Source organism: Cornus florida, unplaced genomic scaffold (assembly GCF_030987335.1).
Source record: "Cornus florida cultivar Cherokee Brave unplaced genomic scaffold, ASM3098733v1 CherokeeBrave_3.0.0_Hap2_Chr11, whole genome shotgun sequence".
Lineage (NCBI taxonomy): Eukaryota > Viridiplantae > Streptophyta > Magnoliopsida > Cornales > Cornaceae > Cornus > Cornus florida.
This window is the reverse complement of record NW_026775581.1, coordinates 111,568,794-111,591,922: the sequence shown is the minus strand read 5'-3', so window position 1 is coordinate 111,591,922 and position 23,129 is coordinate 111,568,794. Positions and strand designations below refer to the sequence as shown.

General features: G+C 35.7%; 1 protein-coding gene across 1 annotated transcript in view; it reads right to left on the bottom strand.

The window, feature by feature from the left end:
• The window catches only part of LOC132285374 (uncharacterized), a 42,870-nt gene extending 20,783 nt beyond the window's left edge, over positions 1-22,087 (bottom strand). The window contains exons 1-8 of the mRNA XM_059787554.1: positions 22,025-22,087; positions 20,256-20,324; positions 18,388-18,456; positions 10,667-10,734; positions 9,089-9,238; positions 8,573-8,721; positions 7,039-7,136; positions 3,140-3,207 (exon numbers count right to left, since the gene is read on the bottom strand). Coding sequence (XP_059643537.1) covers positions 3,140-3,155 — 16 coding nt within the window. The 5' untranslated portion in view covers positions 3,156-3,207; positions 7,039-7,136; positions 8,573-8,721; ... (3 more) ...; positions 20,256-20,324; positions 22,025-22,087. The remainder of the gene's footprint in view (positions 1-3,139; positions 3,208-7,038; positions 7,137-8,572; positions 8,722-9,088; positions 9,239-10,666; positions 10,735-18,387; positions 18,457-20,255; positions 20,325-22,024) is intronic.
• Positions 22,088-23,129: the final 1,042 nt, after the last annotated feature.

The window sequence follows — 23,129 nt, the reverse complement described above, 5'->3', positions numbered from 1 at the left end:
TTGTGGAATGGACATTTGCGTCACTGGAGAGACCACATGTACTACTGGAATGTGGGTTTGCGTCATTGGAACAGACTGCACTTACATGTTGTTGAGAGGTACTACCTTCAACAAATGTATCCAGCTTATTGACTTGAAATGCTGATTGTTGAGTCCCTTCAGAATTGTTTGGCCTAGAGGCTATACCGTTCTAACATAGATTCAAATCTATGAGAGCTTCGGTTTACCGAATCTTTTAACTTCCGCTTTTGAGAATGTTTGATCTTGAGCATATATATCTTGTTGGATAGCCATTATGCGGATGTTATCCATAATAGGCCCGTTTGCCATTGTTTGAGCAAACTTTTCAACCATATCTCTTTCTTCGGGTGCAACTCGTAAACTTTCCACTAGAAGTTCAATAGCTTGCATCTTTTCTATTTCGATAAGGTCTTAGACAGACATGCCTTGCCTTCTTCCACCGGCCATGGAACAATCTGTCTAGATGTCCCATCGGGCGTGCCAATATGTTTGGCTCTTAAAAATTGTGGTCCTTTCTAGGCAAGTGGAAAGAAGTGAGTTGCGGGCATATCAGGAACTGTTATCGTTCCAAAGGGGAGCTCCAAACAATATTCCAATGAAAAGTAATCGGGACCAGGTGATTGAAAGGAAGCTTGGAATGACCACTTCCAGAGGTTATTTTTGCCTTGAAAAAGGACTTCGGGATTGTTCTAATGCTAGTGGAAAGTAAGACAGAATTGAAAGTGCAAGACTTTGAAATAAAACAACTAAAGTGTAATTGCTGAAATGTAAGAAAGAAAGTGCAGGACTTGTAATTGAAAGTATTGAAAACTACTTGCTAGAAAATAGTAAAAAAAAAAAAAGTGCAGGACTTAACTCAAACATTATGAAAATTAATTGCTAGAATGAGAGCTACATGGAATAACAAAGTGCTGGACTTAAATTAAACATTATATAAATTCATTGCTGGAATGAGAAATACATAGATTGAAATTAAATAGCAAAGATGTTGTATTGATGTATGGTGTGCGCTGAGCAGGAATTGCATGTTAGGCCAAAGTGCTCTATTTATAGAGTATTCTTGCAGGAGTTGGAAATGTGGCAGTTCCAGTAACTTCCACTTGCCTTGTCCTTGGGCTGCCAAGTGTCCTATGATCTTCCCCAGTCTTTTCATAGTGTTGAAACATGTAAAATCATATTCTCTCGTGATCTACAACTTATAAAAAGTGGTCTTGGCGGTTGAATGCAAGTTACAAGCATTTTCCCACATTCTAGAGCTGCCCAGATTGAAAGGTGGCAGTTCCAGCAGCAGTTGAAAACTTCCACCTAGAAGGTCCGGATAGTGCCACGTATCCCATGTCTTTCTTAATATTCTCACAGTGTTAACATGTGTAAGAACATAATGTCCCATGAATTGCAATTTTGAAGGAGTGGTTTTGCTAGTTTAATGTTTATTACAAACATTTACCCACGTTCTAGAACTACCCAGATGGAAAGGCAGCGATTCCAGTAACAGTTACACCTTCCACTTGGCTTGTCTCTGAACTGCCAAGTATCTCATGTCTCCCTTAGTCTTCTCATAGTATTGACACGTGTAAAAACATGATGTCCCATGAATTACAATTTTGAAGGAGTGGTTTTGCTGGTTGAATGCTTATTACAAGCATTTACCCACGTTCTGGAACTGCCCAGATGGAAAGGCGGCAATTCCAGCAACAATTACACCTTCCACTTGGCTTATCTCTGAACTGCCAAGTTTCTCATGTCTTGGTGGTTTCCTTCTTGTAAGCAGAGTCCTTTTTCTTTATGAATTCTGAGTTATATATATATATATATATATACCATGATACGGACACATCTCTCATTAAATTTGAATACCAACCCACATTTTCAATTAGGTAGTTTGCTATAATTTAGCAAAAACTCCTAAAGTTTCCCTTGATGAACCTGGTCATATATTCTCCTTTTCGTATATCATTCTACAAACACTTCTTCTATGAAATAGTAGTTGCATGATATTTGGGGCAACTCCTATAAAATATGAAATATTTTAGGAGTGGGTGGTTTCCTTTTCATGTTAACGAATCTTTTTTCTCCTAAAATTCTGAATTGTGTGTGTGTGTGTGTGTATATATGTGTGTGTGTGTGTATTATGTATATACTACATTACATACACGTCCCCTACTAATTTGAATAACCACTCATGTTTTATTTCAAGTAGTTTTGCTATAATCTAGCAAAACTTCCTAAAATTCCTCAATGAATCTGGACATAAGTCCACTTTTGACATTCTTTACATGTCATAACTCTTACATGATATTCTTGGAGTGACTCCTACAAAGTAGGAGATATTATAGGAGCGGGAAGTTTCCATTCTTGATGACTAGGTCAAAGATACACATGGCTTTCTAGATGTTTGCCATGTGGCAGTAATAGACCATATATGCTCTTATGGTGGGCTCTCATCTCACCAGATTTCCCTTACTCTTGATCTGGTCTTTAGTGCCACGTGGTAGATTTGAGTGGTTCCATACTGAATGTTATGTGAAACCGCTTGTAGGGTAACATTCCTCTTCCAGTTTCTGGAACTAATCGGGAGTGACAAGTTACCTTGGAACTCGCCACATGTCAACTTTCCATTTGTCCAAAATAATGGGATAAACATGATCCCTAAGGATTCCACATAATTCTATGGCAGAAATTCCAAGTAACACAATGACTAATCATGAATTTTTGTTTTTGATACAAACTTACCACAAAGCTAAAGCTGATAATGGCGAGCAAAATGAGAACTATTCATAAAAAAGAGAAGGTAGAGTCCACACCAGAAGGGCTTGGAAGTTAGTGTCATTTTGTAATTTTAATCGATAAATAACGAGCCTTTTTCTTAAAAGTATAAAAACTTAACTGTTATAATACAAAGAAGTAAAATATTTGAAAAACACACTGTTAAATAGAATAATCACCAACAGTATTACGCGATCCTTTGGGTTTAATTTTGTAAGGACAAATTTTAAACACTGAAGTAGTGGATAATAAAGAGATTTTATTTATCAAGTAAACTTAATTTAATCCAATCAAGAAGTCTACATATGATCAACAAACTGAGCAGATAAATGTTGGATAACAGAACATGTACCTGTATAGGAATCCATACATCTTTCAAACCATAGGTTCAGCTTCTGCTTCTCTAGTTACCTCCATTTCCTTCAAATACAAAGTTAGAAGAACATAAGCTAGTCATTATCAGTTTCAAATTCGAGAGATACCATGTGGTTGACGTTAATGATCCTTATTTTATCAACAATCGTCATTCATAGAAATGAATAACATAACAACATACTATACTATGAAGAAGATTTCAGGCATTACACGAAAATTTTCAAAGAAATACCATAGCATTAATACAGCTTAAGCAATACATACGACAAGAAAAATCAAGCATCTTAAAAATTAATATTGCTTTGTATTCAATTAAATTCTAAAGTTTAATTGAAAAATTGGGCCGGGGGATGTACTTGGTGATGCAAAGTGTGGCTACAGAAACAACCATGGCGAGACGCATGAAGTGGAAGGCTATGGGGAGTCTGGTTTGGAGTGATTGAAGTGCAATTTCTGCTGCAGATTGAAAGCAAAATGCTATTACCATTAACTGCAAGTGATTCAATTGATTGGGGTGGGTATGATCATGATCATGATCCAGAGCTACTTGAAGAACTGGTATCCGTACTGCTGGTGCTTCTGGTTCACCCTCTTTCTGCGCATCCTGGGAGGCTTCAAGATCGGTGCTAGCTGAAGGGAGTGGTGCCGGAGGCGGCGAGTTTGGTGTTTCTGGCTTTGTTGGTGGAGGGGAAGGAAGACAGTTCTCTGCCATTTTGTACGGTTTAGTGAATAAAACTGCTATGGTTTTTGCTTTTTTTATATATATGCTTGCCATGGGGCCATGACTCTTATGAAATTTCTTATCACGACGGAGTTGCAATTTGTGTCTGATTCAAAACCCAAAAGTTGGAGCCAGTATCCCATGGCTTTTCCAAAGGTCATACAGTAGTTGATTACCTTTAATTATCCGACCCTTTGCAAAGGGTGGTGGCTCCGTAGTTAATTTTTTAATGGCAACTTGGCTCTCCGTCATTGTCATTTTATACTTTTAATTCATAAAATAACCAGCCTTTTCTTAAAGTGTAAAAACTTACTGTTATAATAAAAGAAGTAATATTTTTTATTTTATTTTATTATTATTAGTATTTTTTCCCGGGTAAGATACTTAGAAAACTATTTATTGAATTTCTAATATGAAACTAAGTCACATAAAGCGGGAGAGAGAATAAATTCGAGAGTGGGAGTGTGAGAGCGGCAAAATTAAATTATAAACAGTGAGAATTTGAGCGAGAGCGGGAGTGTGAGAGCGGCAAAATTAAATTATAAACAGTGAGAATTTGAGCGAGAGCGCGTGCAGAGCGTGAGAGTACTCGAAACGTGAGAACGATACCTATTTCAAAAGAATTGGGTGACTTAGATGTGAAGAGAGCGTAAAATCTACACGAGATTTTTGAATCAGATTTTAATTAAATTTATAATTGAATATTAATTAATTAATTAAAAATAATATAAAAACAAATTAAATTTAAAACGTAATTTTTAAAAATTGTACTACCTCTGCCTCATATTAATCGTCCACTATATCATTTTTAAATATTCCAAATTAATTGTCCACTTTGAAAAGTCAAAACAAATACTCCCTCTGTCCCATATTAGTTGTTCACTATATTATTTTTAGATATTCCAAATTAGTTATCCGAAAAGTCAAAACAAATACTGTAAGAAGGGATGGCAACGAAGGCGGATTTGGGCGAGTGTACCCTCCCCGCCCCCACAACAGTTTAAAAACCCCGCCCCCGTTCCCGTCCAAAACCATAAAAATAGGAGAACTTTCTACTCCATTCCCGTAACCGTTTAACATTTTTACCTCCGCGGATACCCGCCCAGCTCCTTTAAGACCATAATTTAATTATTGTTGAAATGGATTTGCTCTTTCTTTTTTTCCTCGTATTCAATTATTGACTATTGCAACTTTCCTTTTAATAAAATTTATTTGCTATTTTTAATATTGTTATATATGATACTTAATATATAGTGAGAAATATATATACTAATAAAATAAGGGTACTTAAACAATTTACTTATCAAACGATACGGGACAATCTCCCCCGCCCCCACACGTTAGTAAGTCTTATATTTCCATCATTATTCTTTATATTTTTAAAAATTTTCAAACTTGATAATTATACTTATCTAAACTACTAATAAGATAATTTTAAAAAGAGACAATCTTTAAAAACACTCATTTTTAAATATAGGATTAAAGGAGTACTTTGCAACTGGACAAAATTCCAAAATTACATGGGATCCACAATCCATTTAAGGTTGGAAAGACAGGTCGTTGACTAAGGTGTGAAGACGGATATAGGTTGTTGATTGATTGTGTGTACCAAGGATTGATTAATGCCTTCCTTGGTCCCTCGTGAAATCCTACCATTGATTCACTTTGATCAGACTGACATTATTCCTCTTCTTTCTACTTTTCCCTCCTCTATCTTCCCCGTTTCCGAATTAACCTGTCTTATGTTGTCCTCATTGGTCTTTCTCCACTCTTTTGCCTCGCTTTTCCTAACCAACTCGTCCACTCAACTCTCTCTTTTCTTTCTTTTGCATTATTTTGTGAAACTTATGGTTCTTATTGTGATCCCCAAGGATTCCACATAATTCTATGGCAGAACGAAATGTGTTCGATTCCTCAACAGTTTTATCTAATTAAGAAGATTCCAAGTAACTAATCATGAATTTTGATTTTTGATACAAACTTACTACAAACCTGATGGCGACCAAATTGAAAGCTGTTCATCAAAAAGACAAGGCAGAGTCCACACCAGATGGATTTGGAAGTTAGTGTGTTGTCATTTTGTACTTTTAATTCATAAATAACGACCCTTTTCTTTAAGTATAAAAACTTTACTGTTATAATACAAAGAAGTAATTTGAAAACATTTATTTATTTATTCCAGTAAAACACCTTAGAAGCTTATTTATAGAATCTCTAATTTTTGTGTATCAAAGTGAGATTTTTGAACCAGATATTAACTAAATTTACAATTGAATATTAATTAATTTACTAAAACTAAAACTAAATTAAATTTAAAAAATTACAATAAAATATAAAACATAATCTTTAAAAGTTGTACTTCTTTGCAACTTTTCCTTGACAAAATTCTATAATTACGTCAGAACAATACTACATTTAACAAGGATCGTTTGACAGGCAGGTGGTTGAAAGTTGAAACAATGACTATGGTTGATTAAGGTATGAACACCGGATGTTGATTAATGCAACTACAAAGATAGGCAGTATATAACGTGAAAACGGAATTTTCTTTTCTTTTCCTGTGAACGCGGAAGTTCAAGTGTACCACTTTCACTGTAATACGCTAATGAGAAAATGTCTATGAAGTCTTACCAAGGATTGATAAATGTCTTCCTTAGTCCCCTGGTGTAGGGGTTCTTTGGTACATTCACAGGGGAAGGTTTAATCCTACTATTGATTCACTCTGATCACACTGGCATTATTCCTCTTCTTAAGCACGTGGTAGTTTAATTGTGAAATACATGCAAAAGCCAATATATATATGTGTGTGTGTGTGTGTGTGACAAGTAGGAAAAAAATAAAATGAAGGAAAAAAGATTTGGAGCCACAATGACTTTCCTCTCCTCTTTTAATCATAATTATGATTCTTCTTGCCTAAGAGGATGCCCCTTTCCTCCTCTTCTAAAGAGACGAAGCAGAGAGAACATAATAGAATTTAAGGTCGCCTAAGAGGATGTCCATTTCTAAAAGTGAAAACGTTTATAGATTTTGCTAATTCTCAAGCTATAAATTGGAGCAAAACATGTAATGAAAATAACTGTAATACAAAGCTAAAGCTGATAATTGCAAACAAATTGAAAGTTGTTCATCAAAAAGAGAAGGCAGAGACCACACACCAGAAGAACTTGGAATGGAAGTTGGTGCGTTCATTGGAAAAGTATGTCAATTTTTATTCAGCACAAGGCAAAGACATGTTATTACAATCTCTTGCTCACTGTACAAAGATCAAACAGACCGTTGGTTGTTAATAGCAAATATAGGCAAAGAACATCAGAAATCACTTCATTTTTAAAAAATAAATAAAATACAACTGGTATGTATTCAAGGTCACCATTGAGCAGCTGAAAGAATTCAAACAAACATAAGCTCTTAGTAAATGCTTTAGCAAGTTCAAGAGCACTAGTTTAAGACATGATTGAATCTGAAAATGGGACAATTCAGATGCATGAAAACCATTACCACCTAATGCATGTCCCACTTATGCAGGATGTTGGGAGGGAAGGATTGTAATTTGATAGAACTTTTTGCTTAGTTTAACACAAAGTGGCTGCTGTCAGACTTGAATTTTCATCATATTTCAGTTCCATTGCCTAGTATATTAGTCCATTGGAACTCAAACCTTGCACAACATAACGTGACAGTGAGAGAAGAACATGAACTTTATGGTCTATAACCAACATGACTCAGAGAATCAACACAAAGTATACAGTTAGACGGTTCACAACCTAATGCAGGAAGTTCAACTGAATGAGACTAGTTAGTGCTTAAGTTCCCTCATAGATGCAAGTGTTAAGTCAACTCTACATTTTAGTTGGGAGCAAAATTTTTAATGAATTTTCATTTAAAGGAACCTAACAATGGATGCCTTGAAGGTTTCAGTGTCTTACATGCATGGAGCCAAAAAGATGAGGTCCCTAGTAACTTCTCATTGAAATGAAACTCATAACATGAGATACGTTCTTAAAGTTGAAATTTACTCTGCTGAATCTTTTCCTGGCAAGCACATCAATAATGCTGCGGAATGAAGAAATGCTATATAAAAATTATGTTAGGCAGTGCTAATGCAATTAACACATCATTGAATAACACAATCACCATACATTGTTACGTGATCCAGTATGTTTTACCTTTCTAACGAAACATTTGAATGTTGAAACAATAAAGTAGTACGTGATAAAGCAATTTCATTTACTAAATTCAATTGAATTGGTTGTAATCAAGAAGCCTACACATAATACGAAAAACTCAGAAGATAGATGTGGAGAAACAAAGTGTACCCGTATAGGAATCCTTAAAACTTTCGAATTAAAGGTCCAGTTTATGCTTCTCTGGTCACTTTAATTTCCTTCATGTATAAAATTACAAGATAATAATAATAGATATTGTGTTGTATCTCATGAAAATTTAAAAGCTGTAACCTTTAATTTTTTCGTACTAACAGATATTTTGTTAAAAGCATGTCAAGATCCTAACTCGGCTATTGTGTATATAACTAAGCGCGGGGCCTGCATGTATGAATTGATAAGACATCAACATCTTCAGGTAGCATTATTTAATCACATCTATGAAATATGACCCCCACAGGCAAGTTAGCTAATCAGTAAATATTCAGGAAAAAACATGAAAGGCAAGTCAAAACAATACCAGTACCTGCATGGTGTTTGGATAAATATGCCAGGAGCTAGAGAGAGCTCGAGGAGCATGAATAACTTACGGTACCCATTCTCTCGACAGCTGGTCCAACACCTATTGAGGTTTAGGAATGGTCTCTTAATGATGAGAGCAGCCCTTCCCCGGTGCTTTAAGAGCAGTAGCAGCATAAAATATCAGTACTTCCAATAACTTTCATTACTCTCTTTGAAAGAAAATGAAAACAAAGAAGGAATCATGAAGTCAGAGGTGTTCAAAATAGTTTAGCAACATTGAACCAAAGCAAGCAAGGAGAGCTCAATAAAAATAAAAAATAGTAGGAAAAACAAATAGGATAACAAAGCATGAATATTGATAACAGCGAGCAACTAGACCTATTTGTCATCATAAGTAGGTGAGAAAGGCAAGATGAAGGAAACCAGCATATCTACTGCTGAATATGTAATATACCCCTGGCAATTTAATCAAGTAGACACTGTTCAGAAGAAATCACAAGATTAATTACTGAATACTAACCAACTTTAATATGGCAGCCATTGCAATGCCTCTTCAGAGAAGAAAATCTCCACATAGTCAAAAGTTTTTAATCATTGTAGTTCTCTAAGGTAAAGTCCCAGCACCAATTACCACTACCACAACTGCTCTTTAGTCCACCTTCAAGTGAACCTATAAAATTGGTGTCAAAATAGCCCATTAAAAATCTCGCTCGTGTTAGCACCATCTACAAAAGCAACAATTCCAGCCTAACCATCACGTTGTTGGAAATATAATAAAAACTTTCCTAGAATAGTCTAACATAAACTTGACGTGAAGATACATATATGATTGAGAAATGAATTCTTGGGGAGTTACATGTAACTATGTAGCTTAGTCTTATATAAGGAACCAAGTATTCCATGTGATGTAATACTTCAAAATCTATAAAATTAGAAATGCAAGTGTCTTAATAGAAAGTTCCCTCTCATGTTTCACAAAGAAGCCTGTTGTACGTCTACAAACTAATCTTTACACATTGTCTGCTTCAATTGTAACACATGTTCATATAAATTTTATGCTTCAGCTGAAACTCCAACAGTGTATCGGAGCAGTTTATGCCTCCTACTTTTGCTACACTGTCAGTTTGCCTATAAATACACTAGTGCAGGGCAGATTACAAACACACAGAACATATAGGAGATACATAGAGAGAGCATCTATTTTTTTGTTCTAGAGTTTTTTCATATTTTTTTTATTGCATTCATCAATTTGCATTATAATTGGTGTGCATCATTGCTGCGAATTGAGATGTTCAACACCAAAATTACTGTTCAATGATTCAAAGATTGTGTAGGATGACTAGTTGGTTGGAAAGTGGAAACTGAGTCACTGACTTGAGTAGTAGATACCTATTGATGAGTTAATTGCAGCTTGAAGACTGGAATGGAGAGTTGGTGAATCGATCTGTGTAATTCAGAACTTTAACGTAAATCTTTTTTTAGTGGATTTAGTTTTCCTGGACTAGGTCCCGTAGCTTTTCCTGGTTAGGTTGTCCATGTAAAAATCCCTGCGTCCATCTTCAAATATGCTGCTTTAAATTATTGCATGATTGATTACCATGATGAATTGAATCGATTTTGATATTTAGTTATAATTTGAATATGGAATTTCAGTAATTTAGTTAAAAATTCAAAAGTTAGTGAAGAATAGCTAAACCAACCCACAAGACCTATTCCCCCACCCGGTCTAGATCGCGGACCTTGCGCAACTCTACATCGGAGCCTTAGGTTTCAGTCCATACAACCATCAGGCTTATAAATTAACCAAATAACAAAGAGGAAGTACCATAATTCTAGTTATTAGGCATTTCTAATGTTTATATGTGGTTTTAATAAATCAAATTGATCAAACAAGTACTGCAACTAACACACTATTAAATAGAATAATCACCAATGGTATTACGTGATCCTTTTAATTTTGTAAGGACAAATTCTAAACACTAAAGTAGTGGATAACAAAGAGATCTTATTAATCAAGTAAACTTAATTTAATCCAATCAAAAAGTCTACATATGATCAACAAACTGAGCAGATAAATGTTGGATAACAGAACATGTACCTGTATAGGAATCCATAAATCTTTCAAACCAAAGGTCCAGCTTCTGCTTCTCTAGTTACCTCCATTTCCTTCAAATACAAAGTTAGAAGAGCACAAGCATAGTCATTATCAGTTTCAAATTCAAGAGATACCATGTGGCTGATGTTAATAATTCTTATTTTATCAAGTGATATTTGTCATTCATAGAAATGAATAACATAACAACATACTATACTATGAAGAGCATTTCAGGCATGACACGAAAATTTTCAAAGAAATACCATAGCATTAATACAGTCTTAAGCAATACATACTGCAAGAAAAATCAAGCATCTTAAAAATTAATATTGCTTTGTATTCAATTAAATTCTAAAGTTTCACCAATGTAACTATTAATGAAGTGAACATGTCATATGCAAGTTTAAGGGCATTTGAACAGTTTCCCATATGCTAACATGGAAAAAGTTAACATGTTATGTGGGGAAAAAAAAAAATGCCAGCTTTGCTGAAGAGCGAGAGCTTCTGTAAGATGCCCCCAAAAAACAAAGCAAATAAATAAATAGACATGCCAGTAATAGCACAAAAAGGAAAAAAAACAATGCATTTGTTATGCATGAAAGCAATGAATTATAAGAAATGAAAGAAGTGAAGTTACCCATCAGATGACATCAAATTGCATTAGTTATCAATGTCTTTACTACATAAGGAAGCTGAATCAGGGTTGCAGATTCTCCTGATTCTTTATAGACAGGTACTAATGTTTTTGTGTTTCAAAGATAATTAACTAAATTATTCCTATTTTTCGATATTCACGGTGTAAACTAAGAGATATGACGTCAGTTATTTCGTTCACACATAATACCAATTATGTAATTCAGAGTCCACTCTTTGGCAGGAAGGATATGGGGTAACAACAATGGAAGACGTTCAAGCATAGTCTTTTATCAACTTTAAAATGGTGACAATTTGGTTTAAGAAATTGTGGAATTGTTATTATCAATACTATAATTTTGATAGAATTCATTGCTTGAATCTGCTACAGTTGCTAAATTGGAATGAAAGTATGGATGTTGGGAGTTAATATTTATTGGACAGTTGGTAAAGATATTAAACTTCATGCAACAGATCTTGAAAACTTTCATAATTCCGAAGTGTATCCAACATCTTACGTCAGGGATGGTGATGATGTGGTCCGTAGTGGATAATTGCTTCAATGTGCACCATTTCTCAATTGATGCATGAAAGTCGTATAAAACACTGCCCCACCTTTATGCCCCATTTAGTACAGAAATTTAGCGAGCAAGAAGAAAAGATAATGAAAAGAAGGTTATTAAAGATACAACAGAGGAAAGAAAATATGAGAGGAAGTAAGGGAAAATGTTTAATTTTAGTTGTCATTTCGCTTCCTTTTTCCTTGTTTAGAAGCATTTATACAAATTTTAAATTTCCACTCTCATTTAAGCTTGAGATAAAGTATGAAAGTAATCATACTTCGTTTTGTTCTTTGATTTCCTTTTTCTTTCATTCACTAAATGCGTGAAAGAAGAATAAATTTATTTAATTAATGAATTCACATTTTCTTTTGGGCTTCCTGTAATAATCCAAATGGTGACAAGAGGATTGGAAATTATAATTCAACTCAAATTCTTTTTGGATCAAGTGTTCACATCAAGTACAGCTCAGTATAACTAACAATATGTAAATTAAAGATACACAAATGATTTATTTCAACTAATTTAGATAAGCAACGTAAGCACTTACCCATGAAGGGACTTGAGATGGCATGCTCGCTCAATCAACAATGATAAACAGGAACTGGACTAATGAGTCTATCCACTGAAGTAATACTAAGAAACAAAGATTTTGGCAATTAATCGAACAACCTGCATGCACAATCGAACCTAATTTCTAAAATAACAGACCGACCCCTAACTCTAGTACTAGTCCCTACTCCCAGTGCACATATATAAATGCCTCAGAAACAGGTGAATGAATGAATCAGAAGAGCTAGCATGCAGTACTGGTTAACGTCGAATACAGAGAAAAAAGGCAAGCAGAGAAAGAGCATATATGGTCCAGTAAAGTGATGGTGAAGAAGAAGGCAGTGACACCAAATAGGACCCCCACATGCTCTTGCACTTGGGCTTGATTTGGGAACTTGAGAGAGATATACTTGGACACATAGAGCGCAGCAACAGCGACAACCATAGCGAGACATAGCAAGTGGAAGCTCACAGAAAGTGAAAGTGGGGCACAAGTTTGGAAGGATTGAATAGCAATTTCAAGTGCCCATGAGAAGCAAAACGCAATTACCATCATTGGCCAATCCAAATTAATCTGGTGATGAGCATCATCATCATCATTATTATTCTTATTAGGTACTAGGGCAGCGACACCATTATTTAGAGGAGGTGGAACCACCAGTGCGGGAGCATCAGCAGCTGGCTGTTGGTGGAGTTGCTCAATCGTTGCGGCTTCGAGGTCCAGAGTACCTTGAGGTACTTGGGGTGGAGGGTTGGTGGGCAGATCTGCAGGCGATTCCATTGATTCTTTCTCTTTGACCGAGGCTTGTTTTGCTCAACTCAACACATTGGCTGCACTTTTTATACCTTTTTTTTACGCTCTCGGAAAGTCTCTCTCCGTAATTTCCTTTTTTTGAACAGGGGGAATTTTTCTGCCCTAAGACCCTTCCATTCTCTTGTTTTTGTTTTGGGATGCTTCTAACGTTAGTATTTTTCTTCAACGTAACCTCCTTACATTGAATGTGGTTGGACAGTTGACACCGAACTCTGGCATGTGACGCGTGTCCTAAATTGAGTAAATGGACAATGTTTGGATTAAGATTAGAACAGCCTAACCCTGGCTGCAGAACTCTGAACTAAGATTATTCAATTAGGATAAATTGAACTCCACAACCAGATGGGGGTTTAAACCCGTGATCAGGGATATGATCATTAAACCTAATTCAATTCAATCCTAATTCAATTGAACTCCACAACCAGATGGGGTTCATGAGGCTTGAATATCAAGAGAAATATAGAGTATTGCTATGTTATGGGAAATAACAAAGAGTAGGAAAATAAAATATACGAAGGACTTAGCTGAGGCGTGTGAATACACTACCCTTAAGAGTAGATCCACCCCTCTGAGATGATATCTCGGTGTAGTAGGTTACGGCGTTCCACTCTCCAGGATACAACAGCAAAAAAATCCACTGCAAAAGTACACTCGTAGTGCAGTGGAAGTTGAACAACTTTAATATAGTCTTTTGGTCAGTGGAATTGTAGAGCATGAAACAATGATAGCCAAATAATATGAAGCCAGAAAAACAATCAGAGAAGAAAATAGTGAACTATATAACTCTCTGGATATATATATTGCAGAAGACTAAGATGGTTTTCAGTGCCAAAACAGTGAGACATCCAAATGTATTTATAACCAGATATAATTGCACAATATCAGTAGTGACAGGATATTATGATGACACGTTATTGTGTTGTTGAAGATATTAGGGTAAGTTAATATATGTAGTTGATGATAATAAGCTAACGTACATATGGGAAATGTTAAAATATATATACGTATTTTGAAATACATTAATATACAACAATCCCCCACATATTTCAAAATACAGAAGTAAGAAAAGTAACCAAAGGAGAAACTAGAGGAGTAACCATAGGACCATGAGAACCCAATGCATCGGAACTGGTGTCTTTAGAACTATGAACCAGCCCTGGGGAAGTAAACTGTGATTTACAGAAAAATTGGTGGAACTATGTTTCTATAAATCAAGATTTCTTATTGTAAACCAAACAACTAACTCCCCACATTGTTATCTCTATATTGAAGTTGTTCATAATGGGTTGGCGCGAATAGGCCTTGCGCCCTACCTGGATTTCACGAATGCTCTAGAAAGCCTGCCTAAGCTCTCATAGGAGGCGGCCCCACCTCCACACTTATATAGGTGAATCCATCAAGTGTGTACTGTAACTACACACACCACCCATAAGGGATATGGAATTCATTAAGAATTTTTAATTCAACCTCTTACGTTATAGTTTTGCACTATCTACACCACAAGGAGGGATTCTCAAAAATAAAATTGATAATGCACTCTACCTGATCAACCAGTAACTTGTTTTTAACCTACTTACTAGGATCTCCATTCACATAGGTTGGGTTACTATCACTATTAACTTTTGTCCTAGGCATAAGTTACATCCCCCTTAATGTATCACTCACTAGTTTTTTGCCTAGTGGTTTTGTCAGAGGATCTGCCAAATTCATCTCACAAAATCTAGGGATATCACCCTAGTCTCAAGCAGCTGCCTCACAATTTTATGTCTTAGGCGTATATGCCTGTTTTTCCCATTATATATTTTATTCTTTGCTCTGGCTATTACAGCCTGGCAATCACAATGCATAGACACGGACGAAGCCGGTCTCATCTATATAGGTATATCTACTAAGAGGTTTCTAAGCCACTCAGCCTAAGACCCAGCCTTTTCCAAGGCTATGAACTCGGATTCCATAGTGGACTGAGCTATGCATGTCTGTTTGGAAGATTTCCAAGACACTACACCCTTACCAAGAGTAAATACATATCCACTTGTAGATTTCATCTCATCAAAATCAGAGATCCAGTTAGCATCGTTATACCCCTCTAGTACAGTGAGAAATCCACTATACATTAACCCATAGTCATGAGTACCTCTCAAATATCTGAGTACTCGAATTAGAGCTATCTAGTGATCCTCGTTAGGATTCTAAGTGTACTTGCTCAACCTATAAACTGCATATGCAATATCAAGTCTAGAACAATTCATTAAATACATCAGGCTACCAATAATTTGAGCATTCTCGGATTGTTATACACCCTGTTCTTTATTTTTCCTCAATTGGGAATTAGCTAGCATCATAATTTGCATTATTACCCCTACCACATTTTGAGAGGTGAGGTGCAGGGTAGGGCTGCAACTTGGGCGGGTTAACCCAGCCCAGCCCAACCCAAACCCAGAAATTTTGAAATCTGAACATACAATTCACAAATCGGGTTCATGTTCGGGTTGGGTTTTGTCAAAACCCAAACATATTCGGGTTGGGCTCGGGCTCAACCCGAACCCAACCCAAAACCCAAAATTAAATTTTTATTTTTATTTTCTCCTTTCTCTCTCCTCTCTCTTCTTTCTCTTTCTCTCTCTACCGCCGTCCTAACATGAAAAAGGGACTCATCCGGCGATGTTGCTTCTTTCCGGCGATGGCGCCTGCCTCCCCGCCGGAGATCTGGGTTTCCTCTCCCTCGCTCCGGCGATTTCGCTAGAGGACGGCCGTCTTAGAGATGATATCATCTGTTGGTTTAATCACAGCCATTGGTTGGATCTTGGCTTTATTGACTTTAGACAGCTTGTTGTTGGTGGGTTCGATCTGTGTAGGGATGGGTGGCTTCGGAATGGGTTGGATTTGCCAGTAACACCATCTTGTACCTGAACTGTTCGGACTCCCTCCTCCCATCACCGTTGAATTGTTCGTCGACCAGTCTCTGCCACACTTATATTAATTCCACGGCGGAGGCCTCGCCGTGCGAGGCGGCTCCAATCTGTTGTACGTTCCGGGCGGGTTTCTTCTTCGGGTGGCGGCGGAGGAGGAGCTCTGCAGTTGGCATCACATTCCGGTGAGTGGTGGTGGTGATTTGGTGGGTTTTAAAACAAATAAATAAAATTAACACAAATCTGAAAATATATGGGTTTTGAACTTTTGATTCTTGCAGACAAATCTGAAAATATATGGGATTTGAACTTCTGATTCTTGTAGATTTTGTAGTTTGCAGTTGCACAGAGAGAGAGAGAGTTGAGAATCAGTGCGATTGTGGAGTCTGAAATGATTTGCCCTAAAATTTTGTTGTTTTTTAATAATTATATAATCAAATATATATATATATATATATATATATATAATATATAGAAATTTCCGAAAAAAAAAATATTATTATTTTTAAAAACTCAACCCGACCCGACCTGCCCGAAAATATTCGGGCTGGGTTTTACTATAACCCATGTTAAATATAATTCGGGTTGACCCAACCCAACCCGATTCGGGTTGAGGTTGGGTTGGGTTGGGCCTGCCCAACTTGCAACCCTAGTGCAGGGGTTGGCTTTGGCATTATTACTCCACAAGTTTTTTTCGACTTGAAGTGATTATAAACTGAGAGTAACGATACAATGTCCAACTTGAAGGGCCGAATGGTTGTCCAACTGTGATGTGGTTTTTTCTGGTTTTGCCACGTCGTTCACTAATTTCATGAGCTGGCAAACAAATGTTTAACCATGTAAAAAGACTATTTTGCCCTCAAAAAGCCAAAGTATCTTCATTTCAGACTATACTTTTTCTTTCTCTAAATTTTATTCACTTTTGTAAAATTTTCTCTCTTCTCCATCTTTCTTTACTGTGCTCCCACCTCTCTACCGCGACCCTCTCTTTGATTATCTTTGATCTTCAAAGAAGACCCAGACAGTAGTACACCATGACACACTTCCTTCGGTCCCATTTTCCTTCACAAAAATCATATGAAGCTTAGAAATTAGGGCTTGTATGTGAAAGAGAGAAGATGATAATTTGGGGAAAGAAAATTCATGATTTTTTCACTGGGTTTCTTTTCTTTTTCTTTTTAATTCAAGGCAAGCAAGAAAGATTCCATTAATTGACCAAAGAAAGTAGAGTTACAATCCAAAAGCACAGAATCCTTATAACAATGGAATTACATCACCAAAAATCATCTTCTGTTCGAGTGTCAAACCATATTCGTTGGGTTTGATGGGTCTCTTTTCAATTTTCTGAGATTCATTAAATTGAATTTTGGGTTGGTAATGGTGGTGGAGGAGGATTGTATGTATAGAAGTATAGATTACAATCTCTAATGATACAATGGTGTTGTGGATTATTTTATTTGATTGTTGAATATTGGATCTACAGAATGATGGTATATTTGAAGATTATACATCTATCCCAATAATTGTGACAATTTCTATCGCTAGTGTAAAGAAATTTTTTAATGGCTGACGTGTTTTTATTTATTTTTTTTTTTTAAATTAAATTGTTCATTATTATAAATATAAATGAATCGTTTTTTTAATTTATATAATCAAACTATGAGACTAAAAAATCAATTTTATTCGCATGAATTCAATTGGATGATGCGTCAAATGAACATCCTTAATTTAAATTAATAAAATAACCTACCACCTACTTAATAGGATTCACTTACATCTCATCATCAGATAGAAAATCGAGAGGGAGTCGGGATGTTCAATTGAAGGTGGAAAAAAGAAAATAATCGAAATACTGCAAGGGCCACACAGAGGTTACTTTTTATGCTACAATGCTTAAGGTAGTCCATCCAATAATCGAAATACTGCAAGGGCGCCACACAGGGTTATCAATTAACCAAATAACAAAGAGGAAGTACCAAAATTCAAGTTATTAGGAATATTTAATATTTATATGTGGTTTTAATAAATCAAATTGATCAAACAAGTACTGCAAAATAGCATTCTATTAAATCGAACAGTCACCAACGGTATTACGTGATCCTATGGGTTTAACTTTTGTAAGGACACTTTTTAAACACAAAAGTAGTGGATAATGAAGAGATTTTATTTTTCAAGTCAACTTAATTTAATCCCATCAGGAAGTCTACATATGATCAACAAACTGGGCAGATAAATGTTGGATAACAGAACATGTACCTGTACAGGAATCCATTAAAACTTTCAAACCAAAGGTCCAGCTTCTGCTTCTCTCGTTACCTCCATTTCCTTCAAATACAAATTTAGAAGAACATAATCATTGCCATGATCAGTTTCAAATTTGAGAGATACCATGTGGTTGACATTAATGATTCTTATTTTATCAACAAGTGATATTGTCATTAATGGAAATGAATAACATTACAAAATACTATGCCATGAAGAGCATTTCAGGCATTACATAACAAAATTCAACGCAATAACATATGGATTAATACAGTCTTAATACACACTGCAGGAAAAATCAAGCCTCTTAAAATTAATATTGATATGGTATTCAATTAAATTCTAAAGTTTCACCAATGTAACTATTCATAAAGTGAACGTAGCATATACAGGTTTAAGTGCATCTGAACAGTTTCCCATATGCTAACATGGAAAGTTTTACAACATGAGAAAACAAAAAATGCCAGCTTTGCTCAAGAAAGGAAATAAATAAATAGACATGCTCTTAATAGCACAAAATAAAAAATAAAAAATAAAAAATAAAACATTTGTTATGGATGAAAGCAATATGACTTATAAGAAATGAAAGAAGTAAAGTTACCCACCAGATGACATAAAATAGCATTAGTTGTCAACGTCTTTATAAGGAACCTGAATCAGAGTTACAGATTCTCCTGTTCTTTACACACAAGTACTGTGTTTTTGCTTTCTAAAGATCATTAACTAAATTATTATTTTTCGATATTCATGGTGTAAACTAAGAGTCATGATGTCTGTTATTTCGTTCACACATAATACCAATTATGTATTGCAGAGTCCACCTTTGGCAGGAAGGATGAGGAGTAACTACAATAGAAGACGTATAAAAATAGTCTTCTATCAACTTTAAAATGGTGACAATTTGGTTTAAGAAATTGTGGCGTTGTTATTACCAACATTATAATTTTGATAGAATTCATTGCTTGAATCTGCTATAGGCCAGTTCGTAACCCTTTTTCAAGGGTCCGATACCGTTACACACCTCCATGAATCGGTCGGTTTGGCCTGTTTACACCGATATTCCCCTGAGTCCATTACACCGCGACCGAGGTGACATGTTGGACAGTAACGGGGGAGAGACAAGTCGCTAATTTGTAACAAAAGTATAGTTGTTGGAATCAACATTCCGTCTCCCCACCAACGGTTGATTTTATCTCTTCGTTTACAAAATTTATTCGACAGTAGGTAAAGATATTAAACTTCATGAAACAGATCTTTAAAATTTTGCAAATCATAATTCTAACTATATCCAACATTTTACATAAGGGACGGTGATGATGTGGTTTGTAGTGGATCACAGCTTCAATGTGCATCATTTCTCAATTGATGCCAGAAAGTCATATGTAACATTGCCCCTACTTTATGCCCCACCTGGTTCAGAAATTTACCGAGCAAGAAGAAAAGCGAATGCAAAGTAAACTATACTGTCTTGTTCGGTTACCAAAAAAAAGGGGGGGAAAGAAAATATGAGATGAGGTTAGGGGAAATGTTTAGTTTTACTAGTCATTTCTTTCCTTTTCCCTTGTTTACAACCCTTTATACAATTTTAAAATTCCAAACTTAATTAAGGATGATAGAAATAATATTTCCTTCTGTTCTTTGCTTTCCTTTTTCTTTCATTCGCTAAATGTATGAAAGAAGAAGAAATTTATTTAATTAATGAATTCACATTTTCTTTTGTGATTACACAAATGGTGGCAAGAGGAATATAAATTATGTTTCAACTAGAAGTTTTTATCAAGTCAACTTAATTTAATCCAATCAAGAAATCTACATATGATCAACAAACTGAGCAAATAAATGTTGGATAACAGAACATGTACCTGTACAAGAATCCATAAGAACTTTCAAACCAAAGGTCCAGCTTCTGCTTCTCTAGTTACCTCCATTTCCTTCAAATACAAAGTTTGAAGAACATAAGCATAGTCAACATCAGTTTCAAATTTGAGAGATACCAAATGATTCTTACTTTATCAACAAGAGGTACTGTCATTCATGGGAATGAATAACATTACAACATACTAGACTATGAAGAGCATTTCAGTCCTTACATGAAAATTTTCAAAGAAATACCATATGCATTAATACAGTCTTAAGCAATACATACTGCAGGAAAAATCAAGCATCTTAAAAATTAATATTGCTTTGGTATACAATTAAATTCTAAATTTTCACCAATGTAACTATTAATAAAGTGAACATGTCATATACAAGTTTAACGGCATCTGAACAGTTTCCCATATGCTAACATGGAAAAAGTTTACATGATGAGAACAAAAAATTGTCAGCTTGGCTCAAGAGCAAGAGCTTCTGTAAGATGACCCCTGAAAAAGAAATAAATAACTAGACATGCTTTTAATTGCACAAAAAGAAAAAAGAACACATTTACTATGGAACGTTAACTAAATTATTCCTATTTTTCAATATTCATGGTGTAAACTAAGAGTTATGATATTAGGTATTTCGTTCACACTAATACAAATTATGTAATACAGAGTCCACCCTTTGGCAGGAAGGATAAGGAGTAACTACAATAGAAGATGTTCAAGCATAGTCTTTTATTAACTTTAAAATGGTGACAATTTGGTTTAAGAAATTGTGGAATCGTTATTATCAATACTATAATTTTGATAGAATTCATTGCTTGAATCTGCTACTGTTGCTAATTTGCAACGAAAGTATGGGTGTTGGAATCAAGATTTCCTCTCCCCTACCAATAGTTGATTTTAACTCTTTGTTTACAAAATTTATGAGACGGTAAAAGATATTATACTTCATGCAACAGATCTGAAAACTTTGCAAATCAGAATTCTCAATGCACCTGACATCTTACTTAAGGGATGGGGATGATGTGGTCAATAATGGATCATTGCTTCAAATGTGCACCATTTCTCAATTGATGCATGAAAGTCATATGGAACACTACCCCTCCTTTATGCCCCATTCAGTTCAGAAATTTAGCGAGCAACAAGAAAAGACATTCCAAAGGAAATTATCAAAGAAAAAAGAGGGGGAAGAAAATATGAGAGGAAGTGAGCGAAAATGTTTAATTTTAGTTGTCATTTTCCTTGTTTAGAACCATTTATACAAATTTTAAATTTCCAATCTCATGGAAGCATGAGAAAAAAGTATGAAAGAAATCATACTTCCTTTTGTTGTTTGATTTCCCTTTTTCTTTCATTCACTAAATGCAGGAAAGAAGAAGAATTTTATTGAATTGATGAATTCAAACTTTCCTTGATAACAAGTGTTCACATTAAGTAGTGCTCAGTATAGCAACATGTAAATAAAAGAATACATAAATGGATTTATTTCAACTAATTTAGACAAGAAACACAAGCATTTTACCCATCAAGGGACCTGAGATGGCATGCTCACTCAATCAACAATTATAAACCGGACCTGTACCAATGACTCTATTCACGCAAGTAATACTAACAAACAAAGATTGTGGCAATTAATCAAACAACTTGCATGCACGAACAGATCCATAATTTCTTTAGTAACAGACAGACCCTAACTCTACAAGTAGAGTCCTTAGTGCTTAATTAAGTGCCTCAGAAACAGGTGATAAATTACTACTACTACGTACGGAGGATCTGTAACCTGGGATTATTACATGACCTGTCCACTTCACCTCAGAATTAATGCTGAATCGGGAGAGCTAGCATGCAGTACTTTTTAACGGTCGAATACAGACGAAAATGGCAAGCAGAGCAAGAAAATAGATGGTCCAGTAAATGAGCTTAAGGCACAGTGGGAAAGGTAAAGTGATGGCGAAGAAGAAGGCGGTGACACCAAAAAGGACCCCCACATGTTCTAGCACTTGAGCTGGATTTGGAAACTTGGGAGAGATGTACTTGGACACAAATAGGGCAGCCACAGCAACTACCATTGCCAGAGACAACAAGTGTAAGCTTATAGAAAATCTGTAAGCACAAGCTTGGAAGGATTGAGTAGCAATTGCAACTGCCCACGAGAAGCAAAACCCCACTACTAGCATCGGCCAATCCAGATTAATCTGGTGTACTACTGCAACGCCAACACCACGATTATTAAGATCTGCAGGAGGCTCATCAATTGTTGCTGCGGCGGCTTCGACGTCAAGAGTAGAAGAAAGTGATCCTCCTGCAGCAGAAGGTGGTAGGGGTACTGGAGGAGTGGTGTGCAGTTCTACTACATTTGCAGCCGATTCCATTCTCCTTCTCTCTGAGGGACAAATCAATTGCTTGTGGTTTCCTCAAGTGAGGCTTGCTCTTTTTTATAGGGGTATACTTGCCTTTTGTTGTTAGGTGGGCTGCTAATGCAATTACACGGTTTCTTCGGAACTTCCTTTTCGAACGGCTCTGACTATTTTATAGGAGTATTTGTTTTCGCCGGTTGGACTATTTTGTGAAAAGTCGCATTTGGAATTGTAAGAAGAGAGTACATTACATGGTTTCTTCATAACTTCGTTTTCATCCGCAGGTCTATTTTGCATGGGCGACCAAAATTGCAAGTTTGCACTCAATTTGGAATAGAAGGACTATTTTACACCTGTCCATCTAACTGGTTCCTCAATGAATATATGTTTTATGGTTTCTTCGTAACTTCCTTTGAACTATTTTCACATTGTAAATTTGTAATGGTCAAATGAGTAAATATTCATATGGTTTCTTCGTAACTTCATTTTCATCGGCAAGACTTATCTTGTATGT